This window comes from Mustela erminea, chromosome 18 (assembly GCF_009829155.1).
Source record: "Mustela erminea isolate mMusErm1 chromosome 18, mMusErm1.Pri, whole genome shotgun sequence".
Classification (NCBI taxonomy): Eukaryota; Metazoa; Chordata; class Mammalia; order Carnivora; family Mustelidae; genus Mustela; species Mustela erminea.
In genome coordinates, this window is record NC_045631.1 from 40,137,987 (window position 1) to 40,153,950 (window position 15,964).

General features: G+C 56.6%; 1 protein-coding gene across 2 annotated transcripts; it reads left to right on the forward strand.

Moving 5' to 3' along the window:
- The first annotated feature begins 261 nt into the window (after positions 1–261).
- RAPGEFL1 (Rap guanine nucleotide exchange factor like 1) lies at positions 262–14,999 on the forward strand. 2 transcript variants are annotated; one of them, XM_032321725.1, is made up of 15 exons: positions 262–1,195; positions 4,036–4,114; positions 5,034–5,169; positions 5,394–5,491; positions 7,563–7,675; positions 7,931–8,098; positions 8,793–8,929; positions 9,042–9,164; positions 9,747–9,925; positions 10,021–10,111; positions 10,669–10,719; positions 11,050–11,137; positions 11,320–11,384; positions 11,814–11,868; positions 12,139–14,999. In XM_032321725.1, exons 1-15 carry the CDS (start codon positions 676–678, stop codon positions 12,261–12,263), a joined length of 2,028 nt encoding a protein of 675 aa, XP_032177616.1. In that variant the 5' UTR covers positions 262–675; the 3' UTR covers positions 12,264–14,999. The 2 variants fall into 2 exon arrangements, with proteins under 2 accessions (XP_032177616.1, XP_032177617.1); XM_032321726.1 differs by having other exon boundaries at positions 263–1,195; positions 8,832–8,929.
- Positions 15,000–15,964: the final 965 nt, after the last annotated feature.

Here is a 15,964-nt window from a genome sequence, read left to right on the forward strand (position 1 = left end):
TAGCCCCCAAGCCAGGACTCACTCTCCTTTGGTAAATCACTGCATCACCTTTGCCCTTAATTCCTGCGTCTGCCCCGAAGCCAATCCCATTCAACCCCTTACTATTTCCCTCGAGGCCAGCCCCAGCGCCCAAGTTCAAGCCTCGCGCGGCCCAGGAGGCGGGTCCAGAAAGGGCAGGGGCGGGGACTGGGCGGAGACTGGAGGAGGGGGCGCGGTCTCAATTCTGCCACCTTCCCCCGGGCCAGGAGCGCAGCCGCCGCCGCCGCCGCTGCTGCCGCCGCCGCCGCCGCCGCCGCCGCCGCAGCCGCCGCCGCCGCCGCGTCCTCTCTCAGCCTTGCGCTCCGCCCGCTGTCTCTGCCGCCGCAGCCCGGCCCAGGAGCGCAGAGCCCGGGGCACTGGCCCCGCAGCCTGTCCGCCCTCCGCGCCGCGTGCCGGCTGCGACCGACATGGGGGGCCACTAAAAGCGAGCACTCTTTCCGTCTGGCACCTCCCCGGGCCACTGGCCACTGGACCCCGGCCAGCGAGCCTCGGGCACCTCTGGCCCCCAGTCCGGCGCCTGGCACAGCCCTCCGCTCTGCCCCTCCGGCTCTGAGCATCGTGTCCCCGCCCCCCCCCGCCCGCGCCTGGGACACCTGGGTCCCCCGGCGGCCCCGAGGAGAGGGGCGGGGGGGGGGCATGAAGCCGTTGGAGAAATTTTTGAAGAAGCAGACGTCGCAGCTGGCGGGGCGAACGGTGGCGGGAGGTCCCGGCGGGGGTCCGGGAAGCTGCGGCGGCCCTGGCGGGGGCGGGGGACCTGGCGGGGGCGGCGGTCCAACCGGGGGACTGCGGCCGCTGCAGCGGCGTCAGAGCGTGTCTCGCCTGCTGCTCCCCGCTTTCCTCCGAGAGCCCCCAGCCGAGCCGGGGCTGGAGCCGCCCCCTGAAGAGGAAGGGGGAGAGCCGGCGGGGGTCGCGGAGGAGCTTGGCAGCGGGGGGCCCTGTTGGCTACAGCTGGAGGAGGTGCCGGGGCCCGGGCCGCTCGGGGGAGGGGGGCCCCTGCGCTCCCCTTCCTCGTACTCCTCTGACGAGCTGTCCCCGGGTGAGCCCCTGACTTCCCCGCCCTGGGCCCCCCTGGGCGCCCCCGAGCGGCCGGAGCATCTTCTGAACCGGGTGCTGGAGCGGCTCGCCGGAGGGGCCACCAGGGACAGCGCCGCCTCAGGTAAGGCCCATCCATCCCGGAGTAGAGGGCTGCCACAGGGTTCCTCTTCCTTGCCCTTGGACAGTGGGGGGTGGGGTGGGGGCGCTCTTCCGGGAGCCTCGGTGTGGGGTTGAGCGGTCAGCTGAAGTGGGGCAGCGGCCTGGGAGGGGAACAGACCCTTATGCAGAAGGGAGGCGGCAGTGCCACCTTCCTCCGTGTAGCAGCCTCACCCACCAGCTGGAGAAGCTGAACCTCTTCCTCTCCTTAAGCCACCCTTCCCTTCTGGCTATTTTACCCACAGATTCTCATGGGTCCCTGATGTTGACTACCTCCTTCTTCGGTGGCCCCAAATTAAGGCCTGAAACACTAAGATGGAAGCTGCCCAGGGCAGACCCAGCTCCACCCCCCAACCCCCACCCCAAGAGGTGCTTTCCAAGACCCGAAAGACCTTCTAGGAGTCCCTGATTCTGTCTAGAAGCTCCAGAGCACAGGACTGGCCCCCTCAGTGGGGCAGTGCCAGGCAGGCTCAGGGCCCAAGCTGCCTTTTGGGCTCGGGCAAAGGGATGCATTGTCCTTAGCAGCTTGTGGGGAAGGAGGTGTTCTAGTTGGGGGCTGGTGCAGAAGTTGTTTGTCAGGGGAGAGGTGGCTGGACAGAGACAGACATTAGGACCCTGCAGCATCCCCGGGGAGGGGGTGTTCTGAGCCCCTCCAACTCCTGCCCTTCCCAAGGCAGGCCTCAGCACAGGCCTCTTTTAAAAAATAATAGCCACACCCTGAGAAACGTATTCCCTAAATGATGTTGCTATTTCACCACTCCCCACCAGCACCCCTACTAAGGGGACTGTGAGGAAACTGAGGCCCCAAACTGCTGGTTAGTGGTGGAGGTAGAAGAGCGATGACGGGTCTTTAGGTCTGCCTCTCTGCATTTCATTAAGCCCAGCAAGGTCTGGGGAGGGGATCCCTGCTTGAGGGCCCAAAGATGGGGGTTTCACACTTTGCTCTTAGACCTCTGCGGGGAGCCTGGACCTAGGCTTATGGAATAGGACACTGCTCCCCTAGATTTTCCTCAAGACCTGGGTCCTCTTCTTGGCTCAGCTGTCGTTGCCCTGGGGAGCTGACACCTTTTGGATTTAATTAGAAAAATATCAGACACACACAGCTCTCCTAACCATAACTTCCCGCCTACACCACACACCCTGTGTCTCTATGACACATTCCCTGGGGAGGCTGTGCCTTGGACCAGAGCCTGGCTTGGAAGAGACAGACGCCAAACTGTAGCCCCCATAGCACCATCTCCCCCACTCTGCCCCGTGTTCCTCTTCCTTTGCTCTGGCTCCGATCTCCCATGAGATAGATGGGAAGGATATTGGGCAGCCCTATACCTCATCACCACCTTTGGAGCCAGGGGTCACGGCTGGGGCTCTCAGACTCACTTTAAGAACATAGCAGGGTAGCGAGGCAAAGAGGAAAGGGAGAACGTGTCCTTCCCCTTCCAGAGGGACCTGGTGCCATACACTCTGCCTGGTCTCTCATGGGGAAGGACTCTTGAACTGCTCGCCACCCTATTACCTGGGCTGGCAAGCTAGATCTGCAAAGTAACTGCTTTGGGGAACCTCAAACCAGTTCCAGGGTAAATGAGGATCACCTTAACATGCCACTCTGATATTCTCCAGTATAACCAATGTTCTCAAACCATCTTGGCTTCCTCCCAGAGTGTGTGGGAGGAGGGGACTTATAGAAGTTATCCTCAAACCAGTCCAAGGCTTGCAAACATCTAAGTAGCCCAATCTCACCACTGTGCTCTACCCTGACACGCAGCTTGCCCAGGGCATACTGAGAAAAGAACAAAGACTCAGGAGTCTGGGTTCCTACTCTGGCTCCAGGCAGGTGCCTCTCAGCTCTGGGCCTCAGTTTCTCATTGGTGAACTGCAACAGTTCAGGTAGAGGATCTGGTGTTGGTTCTCCTCCTCTACTTTCATGACTAGAACCAAATGCCAGGGAGCCAAGGGACGTCAGAAGCCTTGGTTTTGTCCTGGGGCAGTGCCTGGGGACCTGGCCCTAACCTGTCCTGGTCAGGACACCTGGCTCCTGGCTCCCTCCCTGCTCCCTGCCTGTCTTCGTGTGTCAGGCTGCCCTGCCCCACCCCAGGGCTGGCTGCAAGTCAGGGCGACCTTGTACCTGGCTGACTGGCTGAGCCAGGCCCAGATGGGGGAGTGGAGGGGAAAAGAGTTGTGAGAGCCACTCCCCTCCACCCTTCCATCATTAACCCTTCCATCTCTGGGCATCCAGAGGACACAGGGCTTCTATTTAAAGGCTTTTGGGATCAAAGAGATGGCAGTCACTCCCTCTCCTTTTTAATGGGGCTGGTTCTCACCTGCCCAGTTGGAACTCAGAGCTGTTATGTAGGGAATAGGGAGGGGAGGAGGGATACAGACATACACACACACACACACACACACACACACACACACACCACTGACCCTAACCTCTGTGTTTGGAAGTTGGTTGTCTAGAGACACTTCTGTGTTCGACCTCTTTTTGGGGGCAGATCTCAAGCTTGCCATATTATCTGACCAGTTTCCCACATACATTGAAGAGTAGTGGGCGTGGCCATCAAAGGGCGCCCCCTCCTTCCCTCCAGCTGCCTTGGCAGCTGCCAACCCCACCCCCGCAGCGGCTGCCCAGAACCTTCACACGTGTGTGTGCACGCGCTTGTGCAGAGCATGACGGGGCAGGTGGCTGGGGCTCCAGACTCGCAAAGGAGAACTCAGTCTAGGAGGCAAGAGGGGGCCGGTAGGGAGTGTCCAGTCGGGTCCTGGAAGTGCCCGCCTGACATCAGTGGCACCAATTGATCTCTACAGATATCCTGCTGGATGACATCGTCCTCACCCATTCTCTCTTCCTCCCCACGGAGAAATTTCTGCAGGAGCTACACCAGTAATATCCTTTTATGGAGCTTGCAATAGGGGAGGTCAGGAGGAAGCCACTCCCCCTACCCGACCTGTGATAGGGTCCTCAGCGCTTCCCTAGGAAACACACCTGGGTTTCAATTCCAGGGGTTTTACTCACCCGCTGTGTGACCTTGGGCAGACCACCTAACCTCCTGGGGCTTCAGTTTCCTCTTCTGTAAAAAGGGGGTAAACAGCACCTGCCTGCCTCCCTATGGGGCTGCTGGGGAGATGAATCTGATAGTAGATGTGGGAGCGCTCTGGAGACTGCAGAGCCTTGGGCCAACATAAGGTGTTATTATTCTATTAAGAGAGCCCTCTCCCCACTGAACTGTTGCTCTAAACATCTGGTTGCAAGTGGGTTATTATAGGGTCCAATGTAAACATCAGGTCAAGGCTGTGCTTCAGTGGGGTCTGCTAGAGGCAGGCCACTGGCCAGGCTCTTTGTAGGGTCTCATGTAAGCACAGGGCCTCTCACTGAGTTATTTTAGGATCTAATTGTACATGTCAGGCCACTGAGTAGAATACCATAGGCTCTCTTAGAAACACTAGACCTTACACTGAGGTATGGTCAGGTTTGTGGTAAGCCCCCCTGGCCTTTATCGGCTCCAGGCTTTGGGCTGGTCAGGGGTTGGGTGGGTCCCAGAGGGATCTCTCCAAGTGAAATTCAAACAGGCAGGATGCTGTCAGATGGACATGGTCAAGTGGGGGCCATCCCTACCTACTCTGAGCAAAAGCCCAGGCTGGGACATAAAGGGGTCTTGTCTCCAGGGACCCCTGCACCTCCCTTGTCCCTGGCCCCAGATTAGAGAATATTTGGGGGGGGGGTTTAACCACCCACTACTTCTCATCTCCCTTCCCAGTTTCTTCTGGTCTGCCTGCCCAGGGATTTTTCTTAACTAAGGGGTCAGTTTTGTTTGGGCAGGAGGCATGGAGGGCCCCGAGGGGCTGGGCCGGAAGCAGGCTTGTCTAGCCATGCTCCTTCATTTCCTGGACACATACCAGGGGCTGCTGCAGGAGGAAGAGGGGGCCGGCCGCATCATCAAGGTGGGCCTGGGAAGAGAAGGCGGGTGAGCAGGCTATTAGAAGGGGACTCCTGTGAAGGAGCCATACTCCTCAAGCTGGGTACCTGGAAGGAGAAGATGCCAGTGGACCTCAGTTTATATGGTTCCTCTATGTTTAAAGACGTGGAGATGCTGCCCCAGCCCTTGCCAATAGCGAAGCTTGGGATGAGACCGCTGCCTTCACCTTCTCTCTCCTCTGCTCCCCAGGATCTGTACCTGCTGATTATGAAGGATGAGTCCCTTTACCAGGACCTCCGAGAGGACACATTGAGGCTGCACCAGCTTGTGGAAACAGTGGAGCTAAAGTGAGGGGAACAGGTTGGGGGAGGGGATAGGACAGAAGTCCCCCATGTTCCTCTGTCGCGGGGACTGCCTCTGGCCTTTTGGCTCCAGTGTGGTTTTATTTCAGCAGCTTTCTCTTGCTAGAGGGTAGCACAGAGCACAGCCTCCAGTCACTGTCTTGTCCATTCTCCCACCCCTCTCTTTGTTAATCCAATGGTGAATGGGGACATATTTAACAACCAGCTCTTTGGGGGGGGGAGAGCCCCTATTTGTAGCTTTTGCTGATTCCCATGATGTAAATTCTCTCGCTGGCTGATTTCCAGCACTGACATGTGAATGTGAATACTGAATGTGAACTTGGGAAGAAATGTGCAGTGGCGGGCCATTCCACAGTATTTTCAGCATACAAATACACGAGAGGAAAATAACACTGATAGATAAGAGCAGGGCACCTGGTGGTTCAGTTGTTAAGCATCTGCCTTCAGCTTGGGTCATGATCTCAGGGCCCTGGGATCGAGCCCCGCATCAGACTCCCTGCTCAGCGAGAAGCCTGCTTCTCTCTGTCTCTCGCTTGCTCTCACTCTCCCACTCCCCCTGCTTGTGTTCCTTCTCTTGCTGTGTCTCTGTCAAATAATAAATAAAATCTTTAAAAAGAGCATAGATAATAGCAAAATGTAGTAAAACAGGATGCTACCTTTGGGGTGATAATTTGGGTAGATGTTCATAAAACATTTCTTTATATTTTATATGGCTATTTTAAAACCTAGAGGCAGAATCTCCCCAAATTTCACAATCTCTTCTCATGAGCCAATGTGAGTCAGCTTCAGGACTCCACTTTGTCCATCTGTCTGTCCATCCATCCATCCCTCTGACCATTTCAGTCTCTCTCCTCTCCATTCCCACCAGTGCAACCCTTGTTTCGACCTCATTAGCTCTCACCTGGATTATTGCCACAGCCTCCTGCTCAGGGCTTCAGCTCATGGTCTTGCATCCTCTCCTTATGCTGACACCAGAGAGATCTTTCCAGTTTGACAACATCACGCTCCTATTCCAAAAACATCCAGGGTTCCCTATTGCCCACAAGACAAAATTGCAACAACCCCCCCCTTTTATTTTTAAGATTTTATTTATTTATTTGACAGAGAGAGAGACAGGGAGTGGGAGATGAAGAAGCAGGCTCTCCCGTAGAACAGGGAGCCAGATGTGGGGCTTGATCCCAGGACCCTGGGATCATGACCCAAGCCAAAGGTGGACGCTTAGCGACTGAGCCACCCAGGCGCCCTCAAATTGTAACACCCTTGCAAGCATTCAACACCCCCGTCTTTCTGCCAATGCTTCCTGCCTCATCTCCCACATCCCCCAGCCCCCATGACACTCGCTATACACCCCACCATTCCCTGAACTCCTGGGCATTCCCAATTCTAATTTCTTGCCATCATTTACATGGTTCACCCAAGAAGGACCACCCTGTACTCACTTCTCTTTCTGTTGTCCTTCAAGACCACGGTCAAAAACATCTTCCTGATGAAAGTTCCCCCTCCCTCTTGCCAACAGAACTCTGCTTGTACCCTTGTTATATCACCTAACACCTCCTGTCTCGTGTTAGAAGTAGCTGCATCCATGTTTGTCTTCCTCCCAGGCTGTAAAGTCCTTGAAGGCAAAATTCAGGAAACAGAGGATGACCTACGCCTACCATGTGCCAAGTAGTGTGCTAGGCCTGGAGGGTGGGGAAAAAAAAAATCCAAGAAAAAGTAAGCCCAGCCCTCAAAAGCTCTCAGTCTTGCAGAAGAGATAAGATACACACACATGAACAAATATTAGCCCCGTGTCTTACAGCAGTTGATGCCAACAAATGACCTTTCCTGGTGGGTGGGGTGGATCAGAGAATTCACGGAAGAGGTGGCATATGATCTGGGTCACTTGGACAGTCGTCCCATGCTGGTCACTGTCTCCCTTCTGACCTCTTTTACCACTTTCTGAACCTGGTGCTGCTGCATCCTTGACTCAATTCTGATAATCCCTTGCTTGATGTTGCCTGCCTGGCGCTCCATATGCGTGACAGGACTTCCTGACGCCCAGCTGTGTCCATGCCAGGATCCCAGAGGAAAGCCAGCCACCCAGCAAGCAAGTGAAGCCACTCTTCCGTCACTTCCGCCGGATCGACTCCTGCCTGCAGACCCGAGTGGCCTTCCGGGGCTCTGATGAGAGTGAGTGTGGGCGTCAAGCGGGGCAGAGCTTCTGGAGCGGCTCAGAGGGCCCTCTGGGGCGTCTGGGTTTTAGGGCACCTTCAGCGGAGTCTCCTGGTGGAGTGGAACCTGTCCTTTTGACAGCCTCTTGCTCAGAAGCCAGCTGACTGAAGGTTAGGGGTGAGATGGGCTGGGAAACCGACATGCGCTGAGGGGGCTGTGTCTGTGCTGCCCTTCTGCCTTCTTATGCCAAGCCACCTCCCTGTCTCTGCCCAGTCTTCTGCCGGGTCTACATGCCTGACCACTCTTACGTGACCATCCGCAGCCGCCTCTCGGCGTCTGTGCAGGACATCCTGGGCTCTGTGACAGAGAAATTGCAGTACTCAGAGGAGCCTGCTGGGCGTGAGGACTCCCTCATCCTGGTGGCTGTGGCCTCCTCCGGAGGTGAGGCTTGGGAAGAGCTGGGCTGGGTGGTGGTGGGGGCCAGCAGGAGAGGAGAAACTCAAAAGCCCGGTGCTCTGGGGCGGGGGTGCGGCCGAACTCTAGGCCCTGGCTTCTGGAAGTGTGGTTCTGGGACCAGTCACATGAGCACCACCGACCTGGGAGTTTATTAAAAGTGCAGTACCTCAGACCCTGCTCCAGACCCACCGATTCAGAATGAGCATTTTAACCAGATTCCGAGGTGATCCCTATGCATATTGAAGTTTGGAAAGCACTGGTCCAAGACACTTGGATTCGGATTCTGGTGCTCGCCTTTCCTCACTTTGGGATCTGGTTCTTCAACCCCCCAGACCATCTGAGGATGCTGTTTTTGAGGCTAAAAACACAGGGTGGGCCTCCGACTTCTATGGGAAGGCAGGAAGCCTGCAATGTAGCCAGAACCTTCTCTTCCTTTGAGGCAAGGGGGGGAAAAGTCCTGGTGTCCCCCAGCTGATAGAATGAGAGAACTGTGGAAGAATATTGGGTCTAAAAAAGAGCTTATGACTGCAAGAGAATTCATTATTTGAAAAATGTCAGGTAAATATGGCATAAACTGATGGTAACCTAACACGAGTCCCATTAGTCTAGAATGTGTCTGTGCAGGGTTAGGAGTTTCCAGGTGGGATGGCGACAGTGGCTGGGGTGTGTGAGGGTGCAGGTGGCCGGGGCCGAGGCAGAGCAGCTCGTTCTCCTGCAGAGAAGGTCCTTCTCCAGCCGACTGAAGACTGTGTCTTCACCACACTGGGCATCAACAGCCACCTGTTCGCCTGCACGCGGGACAGCTATGAGGCCCTGGTAAGAACTCCGTCCCAAAGCCTTGGCTGGGAGCCAGGGCCCAGAGGGGCTATGGGCAGAACCTCACAAGCCCAGAGTGGAGTCCAGCCCCTATGCCCCTGCCTGCCACCAGATGCCCCTCCCAGAGGAGATCCAGGTCTCCCCTGGGGACACAGAGATCCACCGAGTGGAGCCGGAGGACGTTGCCAACCACCTTACTGCCTTCCACTGGGAGCTGTTCCGATGTGTGCATGAGGTGGGGACTGTAACTAGTGCTGGGCTGGGGGGCTGGAGGGAGAAATGTGCCATTGTGGGGGTTCTGGAGACCGGCAGGCTGTGCAGCTGAACTTGGGGTTAGAAGACTGGCAGGCAGGGTGCCCTTGGGCAGTTCACCCCAACTCACCCCAGACTCTCTGAGCCTTATGTCCCCAATCTGGGAAAACAAAACAAAACAAAACAAAACAGCAAAGAGAGAGAGATCCCCTTAGTAAGGTGGGTCTTACATAGAACCTGATCCATGGTCACTCTCTTTAAGCTATTCTCTATTAAACAAAGATAATAAGGCAGTCACAATAATGTCTATCAGATGGTTCAAGGACCTGGCACCTAGTAAGTGCTCAGGGGATAGGAGAGTATTATTAATGTTGCTCCCTGCTCCCCATCTCTGTTGCAACCTGTCTTGTCCCCGTTTTCTTCCATTTGCCACCCTCCCGCCCCTGCCCTTCGGCCCTTCCCTCCGCCCTGTGGCCACCGGGCCACTTACATCCCCCCCACCTCCCTACATCCCCCCCTCCGCCCCCTCGCCGGCGGCCCTCCACCACGCCCACCGTGGGTGCAGCTGGAATTCGTGGACTATGTGTTCCATGGGGAGCGCGGCCGCCGGGAGACGGCCAACCTGGAGCTGCTGCTGCAGCGTTGCAGCGAGGTCACGCACTGGGTGGCCACCGAGGTGCTGCTCTGCGAGGCCCCGGGCAAGCGCGCGCAGCTGCTCAAGAAGTTCCTCAAGATCGCGGCCATGTGAGTGCTGCCGGCGGACGGCGGGTGGGGGGGCGGGCGCGGAGGGCCCCCTCGCCCCCGCAGCACTCGCTGACTCCGCCTCCCACCCCACGCAGCTGCAAGCAGAACCAGGACCTGCTGTCCTTCTACGCCGTGGTCATGGGACTGGACAACGCTGCAGTTAGCCGCCTGCGGCTCACCTGGGAGGTGATGACACGGCTGCCCTTTCCTCTCCTCCTGCCTGTGCTGGCCCGGCTGGGGCGGGGGGCTGCGGCGGGCGTCCTTGGCCTCCGGGGTTCACCCAAGCGGCCGCTCCTGGCGGGTAGGGAGCCTTTGTGCCGAGCGGAGGGAGGCGCCCTCTTCTGGCAGGTCCAGCCCCCGGGCGGACGCTCAGTTTGGCTAACGGACCCTGTCCTGTGCGAAATAGTAAAAAGCCGGAATCCCCGCCCGAGTGGGGCATGCAGCCCAGGCCAGATGGCAGGGTTGGACCCTGGATTGCAGCCAGCACTCAGCGAGTCCCCTCGCGCATGGCGTATACCTAAGCAGAGACTCGAATTCCCCGGTGTAATTCGTTCCCGTGGGCTCTTCAAGCTCCCGGGACTGCATCAAGGGCTGACTCTATTTCCCCACCCACCAGCTGGCCAGCCCCCTGCAAGACAGCCAGGCCCTTTCCCCCTCTGACTCCGGGGGATTAGCCAGAGCTGCCGTGAAACCCAAGGAGCTCCACTCTGACATTTCCTCTCCTTCCTTCAAACTCTCTACAGAAGCTGCCAGGGAAATTCAAGAACTTGTTCCGCAAATTTGAGAACCTGACAGTGAGTGGGTTCAGCTCTTTTATCTGCCCCTGGACTTGTACCCCAGAGGCCCTCTGTCCCCATAAACCTGTTTCCTCAAGCTTCCCTTCAAGGTTTTTAGTGCCTGAGACTGCCCCCCACCCCCATAGTGGGAGGGAAGGGGTGGGAGGATTGCTACCCCCTTTTCCTGAGGAGGGAGAAGGGTCAAGCCTCTTCCCTACTTCATCCCCAGCTAGACACCCATATGTACGCTCTCTGATCAGAGATGGATCTAGGGCAGGAGGATGAGGGAGTAGGGGACATCTTTAATGTGCACTATCTGCCCCTTTACCTCTCTTCCCTGAACATCAGGACCCCTGCAGGAACCACAAAAGCTACCGAGAAGTGATCTCCAAGATGAAACCTCCTGTGATTCCCTTCGTGCCTCTGATCCTCAAAGGTGAGAGTCACTCCTGTGCCCTTCTGGCCACACTCTCCATGCCCCAGTTCTGGCTCTCAACCCCTGGCACTCAACTCTGAGTGCCCACCTGGAGAGGAGCCCCCTAGTGAGAGGTTGTAGGGGAGGGGAAAGGCCCTTTGGACCTCCTTCTTCCTCACATGGGCTTCTTTTCCATTCCCTAGACCTGACTTTCCTGCACGAGGGGAGTAAGACCCTTGTTGATGGTTTGGTGAACATCGAGAAGCTGGTGAGTGGCACTGCTGACCGTGGCCTGGGCGCGGAGGCTGGCATCCTTCCCCCTCTCCTGGCAACCCCCTAAAGACAGCAGCCTTTCTCCTTAGTGCCCAGCTTGCCTGACAGACTCCTGACTGTCCCTGGTGGCATTGCCGTGGCAACCCGCCCACGGGTGGCAAAGCTGATAGGCAGCTGGGGAGGGATGGGGCGGGTGTGTGTGTGTGTGTGTGTGTGTGTACGCGCGCGCGGGTGCGCGCACCTCTTTCTCTCCCCACCAGCCGGTTATACCGCTCCTTTGGTTCTTCTGAGACCCTCCAGGATCAGATCCTGGAGGGAGCAGGGTCAAAGCAGCAGAGCTGGAGCAGAACACAGCAGGGGGAGTATTAGAGGGGGGAGCCTCTTTCTGAGCCCTTTTTAGGGCTCATTCCTTGTCATCTCCCAGCATTCAGTGGCTGAAAAAGTGAGGACAGTCCGCAAATACCGGAGCCGGCCCCTCTGTGAGTACCGGGCTTCTAACAGCCTCCTGGGGAGAGCTCTGCCTGAGCGGGAGGGATCTGGGAGGAATCCCTGCTCACTTCTTGATTTCCTTAAACTTGTCAGCTCTCCACCCTCTCTCCTTAGCCTTCCCCGGAGCCCTCCTGCCCAGCACCTGTCCCAATTCACACCCCTCTCCTCTGGCCAGCATGCGTGGAGAGAGGGAGAGCGAGAACGCGGTGGGTGGGTGGGAGGCTGGGAGCCTGAATGCTTTTCTCTTGTCACACCCCCAGGCCTGGATATGGAGGCGTCGCCCCATCACCTGCAGACCAAGGCCTATGTGCGCCAGTTCCAGGTCATCGACAACCAGAACCTCCTCTTTGAGCTCTCCTACAAGCTAGAGGCCAATAGTCAGTGAGAACAGAGGTTCCGGTGGGCGCTCCGCCGAGGTCCTCGGGCACCTGGCACTCAAGCACTTTGCACGATGTCCCAACCCACCCCTGACACCTTTCCGCTGGGGCAACTTCTTGCCCCTCAGGGAAGAGTCAGATGGACTTACCCCTGGACTCAGAAGCCTGTCCACCTTGCTGAAATCCTCTCTCCCTTGCTCCTTCCAGCCCACACCCCACTTGGCTGGTTTCTTCCCTCGCAGGGAAGGGGGCAGAGAGCTCCTTCCTCTGTCCCTTCCCATCGAGGTCCGGTCCAGAGATGGAGTTTTCAACCTCCTCCCAAGCAGGCAGGAAAGCGGCCCACCCTCCTGTCTCACAGAACAGAATCGTGGGAGGGGTTGGCAGCCTTCCTCTCCAGCCTGGTCTGCCCTCTCCCTGGTCAGAGCCGGGACCCCTGATGTACCCCACTGGAATATCATATCGCCCTTGTGTCTGTGCCTGTGTGCGCCTGTCCCCTTGAAGAAGCAGGATTATATCCGGTAACTGCGGGAGGGTGTTTTGTACGGAGGGGTCCTTCTGTTTGGTGCTGCCCTGGTGTACTGGGCCCCGCAATGATATGGGGGTGCTCTCCCCACCCCCACCACTCCCTGCTCAGCTCCTTTGGGTGCCCTGCATGCCCAAGCCTGTGGGCAAAGCCGTTCACGGGGCAGGGGGCATCCCGTCAGCTCTTGTGTGTCCCCCACTCAGGCCTCCCCAGGGTCTCTGGGTGGGCTCCAATGAGAGGGTAAGAGATGCTCAGGGAAACACAGGCCTTGGCTGCCTACTGGACGCTTCCTCCGCATTGCAGGGTGGGACGTGGCGCCATCAGGAGCCGGGGGTTCTGCTGCCCACACTCCTGCTTTCGGGGAGTCTGCTGCTAAGAAGGGAGCTGTCATCTCCCTTCTGGCACTTCGGCGGGACACCAACCACATGATCTTTATCCTTCTTCCTGTCTTGACTCCTCCTGGTCCTCCCCATCAGAGCTGGGGTGAGGTAGACCCCTGTACCTGGGCTGGCAGCGCCCGGGAGTGAGAGCAGAGGGAATGGCCAAGGCTGTCAAGGCAAAACCAGACTGTGTTGATGCCTTTCGTACCTCTCTGTCCCCCCACCCTCTCCCACGGGGGCCTCCAGGGCAGAGGGGCCCAGAGCTCCTGGGAGCTACTGGGAGAGGTTTCCGGGCACAGCCTCGCCCCCCACCCCCTTCTGACACCACCTCTTTCCCTTCTGAAGAGGCAGCGGCGGCAACAGCAAAAGCAGCTGCTGCTCCTGCTCTGAGGGTGTACATATTTTTTACCAAAAGCTCTGGAATTGTAAATTTATTTTTTAAAACTCAAAGAGGGGAAGAGCCTTGTATCATATGTAAACATTGTATCATAGGTTATGTTGTACAGTCCCTTTTATACAGCGGTCTGTCTGGTTCCTGCCACAAAACAGTGTATATGGGCTCCCTACCCCCAGCCTCACAGACACAGGCACTGTGTCCCGCCTCGTCTATACCGCCCCCCCAGACAGTGACCACAGCCCGCCCCCTGCCCTACTTCCTCCCTGCAGCTGTCCACGTGCCCTCCTCTCCCTGAGGCCACCTTTCCTCCTGAGCCTGCTTGGCAGCCTCCTCTTCTCAAGCGCTGGGGTCCACTGGTCCAGCCTCATCTGCTGCCCGCCCCTAGCCTTGATGCCTGCCCCACTGCTCTCCAGCTTTGCCAGCGTGAACCGTGTGGACCGCAAACAGGCTCGGTTGTCTGCAGAAACTGCTGGGTGGAGAAAAAGCTGATAAAGTCTATGAATCAAGCTGCTTGCTGTTCTCCATTCTGTTCCTCTGAGGCTAGGGCAGGGGGTGAGGGGAGGGAAGAGGGACCCCCCCTCTCAGTGCACTGGGTCCCTCCGCAGGCTGCTCTGCAATGACTGGAAGTGTGGATGAGAGGGAAAGGTGCCAACCTCATGAGACTGGTCGCATGGTGTCTGGGACACAGACAGGTGCCACGGGCACGTGAGCTCGTTAAATGCTAAAGCCGTCAAGGCAGAAGGTGGAAGCTGGGAAGTCCTAGCAAAAGGGACAAGTCACAGGCGAGCGAGGGGACAGAACTGGGCCCCTGAGATATGTCACTGCAGGCAGCGTGCACATCCCACCAGCCACTACTCAGACAGTGTGCACTATTCACACAACCAATGTCTACCACTTACACTAAGATGGAGAGCAGCTAGAGCCTAGTGTTCGGCCCTAAGGAGAACCTAAGCTTCAGGAGATGATACATATTCAAAAAGCCACACAGGAGCCCTCATCTTCCCACGTCACACACCTGTTACTCCCTGTCTTCTGCATCTCAGGAGATGGTCCTCCCATCCACCCAGGGTTTCAAGGCAAGAATGCAGCACTTGCCCCTCCACACCTCCCTCTCAGCCCTCCCTCATCTCATCGGCCTGTCCTGCTGGCTGCAATTCCAGAACATATTCTGATTGGTCCACTTCTCTGTGACTCCTCTGTGACCCCCCTGGTGCAAACCACTTGCCATTCTCCCCTGGATGACCACCCTGGTCTCCCACCTGGTGTCTCAGCTTCCTCTGTCCAGCTCGAACCTCATCCCTCCACTTGGTTCTCACACCGTAGCCAGGTTGCTCTGTTAAAAACCCGAATCAGATCATGAATGGCTAAAACTAGAAACAGTGAGGGACGCCTGGGTGGCTCAGTCGGTTAAGCGTCTGCCTTCGGCTCAGGTCGTGATCCTGGAGTCCTGGGATCCAGCCCCACATCAGGCTCTTTGCTCAGCTCAGAGCCTGCTTCTTCCTCTGCCTCTCTCTCAGCCCCTCCCCTTGCTCTTTCTCTGACAAAATCTTTTTTAAAAAATAAAAACTGGGGCGCCTGGGTGGCTCAATCGTTAAGCGTCTGCCTTCGGCTCAGGTCATGATCCCGGGGTCCTGGAATTGAGCCCCGCATCAGGCTTCCGGCTCAGCGGGAAGCCTGCTTCTCCCTCTCCCACTCCCCCAGGTTGTGTCCCCTGTCTCACTGTCTCTCTCTCTGTCAAATAAATAAATAAATCTTAAAAAAACAAAACAAAACAGTGGCAATACCAATATCCCTGAGAATGTGGAGCAACTAGGACCATTATAGGCCACTGGGGGGAGTGTGAATTGATACAATCACTTTGGAAACCTGCTTGGCAGTGTCTACCAAAACTGAATGTACACCTAACCTATGACCCAGAATTTCCACTCCCAAGAGAAATCAGTGCTTGTGTGTACCGAGAGACCTGGACGACAGTGATCAGCGCACTTTCATTAAGGACAGTGAAACCGGAAAAAGCTCAGAGGTTCTTCAACAGGTGAATGGATAAGTGGAGTGTGCTATCTTCTCACAGTGGAATACTACATAGCAATAACAAAGAACAAATGCTACTGGTGTGAATGAAGCTCACAGACATAATATTGAGTTAAAAAAAAAAAAAAAGCCAGACACATGATACTACAAATTGTAGGATTCTATTTAAGAGAAGTTCAAGAGCAGACAAAATTAATCTATAGGGAGAGAAGTAAAAATAGGGATTACTTGATGGGGATGGGGACTATTGACTAGGAAGGGGCATGAAGTGATAAAAATGTTCTTTTTTTAAAGAAAAAAGATTATTTATTTGACAGAGAGAGACACAGCGGAAGAGGGAACACAAGCAGGGGGAGTGGGAGAGGGAGAAGCAGCCTT

Excerpts from the sequence above, each read along its gene's own strand:
- RAPGEFL1 (XM_032321725.1), top strand. The coding sequence starts at position 676 with ATGAAGCCGTTGGAGAAATTTTTGAAGAAGCAGACGTCGCAGCTGGCG. Across the intron at positions 8,930-9,041 it reads GGGACAGCTATGAGGCCCTG|ATGCCCCTCCCAGAGGAGAT; the intron begins GTAAGAACTCCG and ends GCCTGCCACCAG. Across the intron at positions 10,112-10,668 it reads GCCTGCGGCTCACCTGGGAG|AAGCTGCCAGGGAAATTCAA; the intron begins GTGATGACACGG and ends AACTCTCTACAG.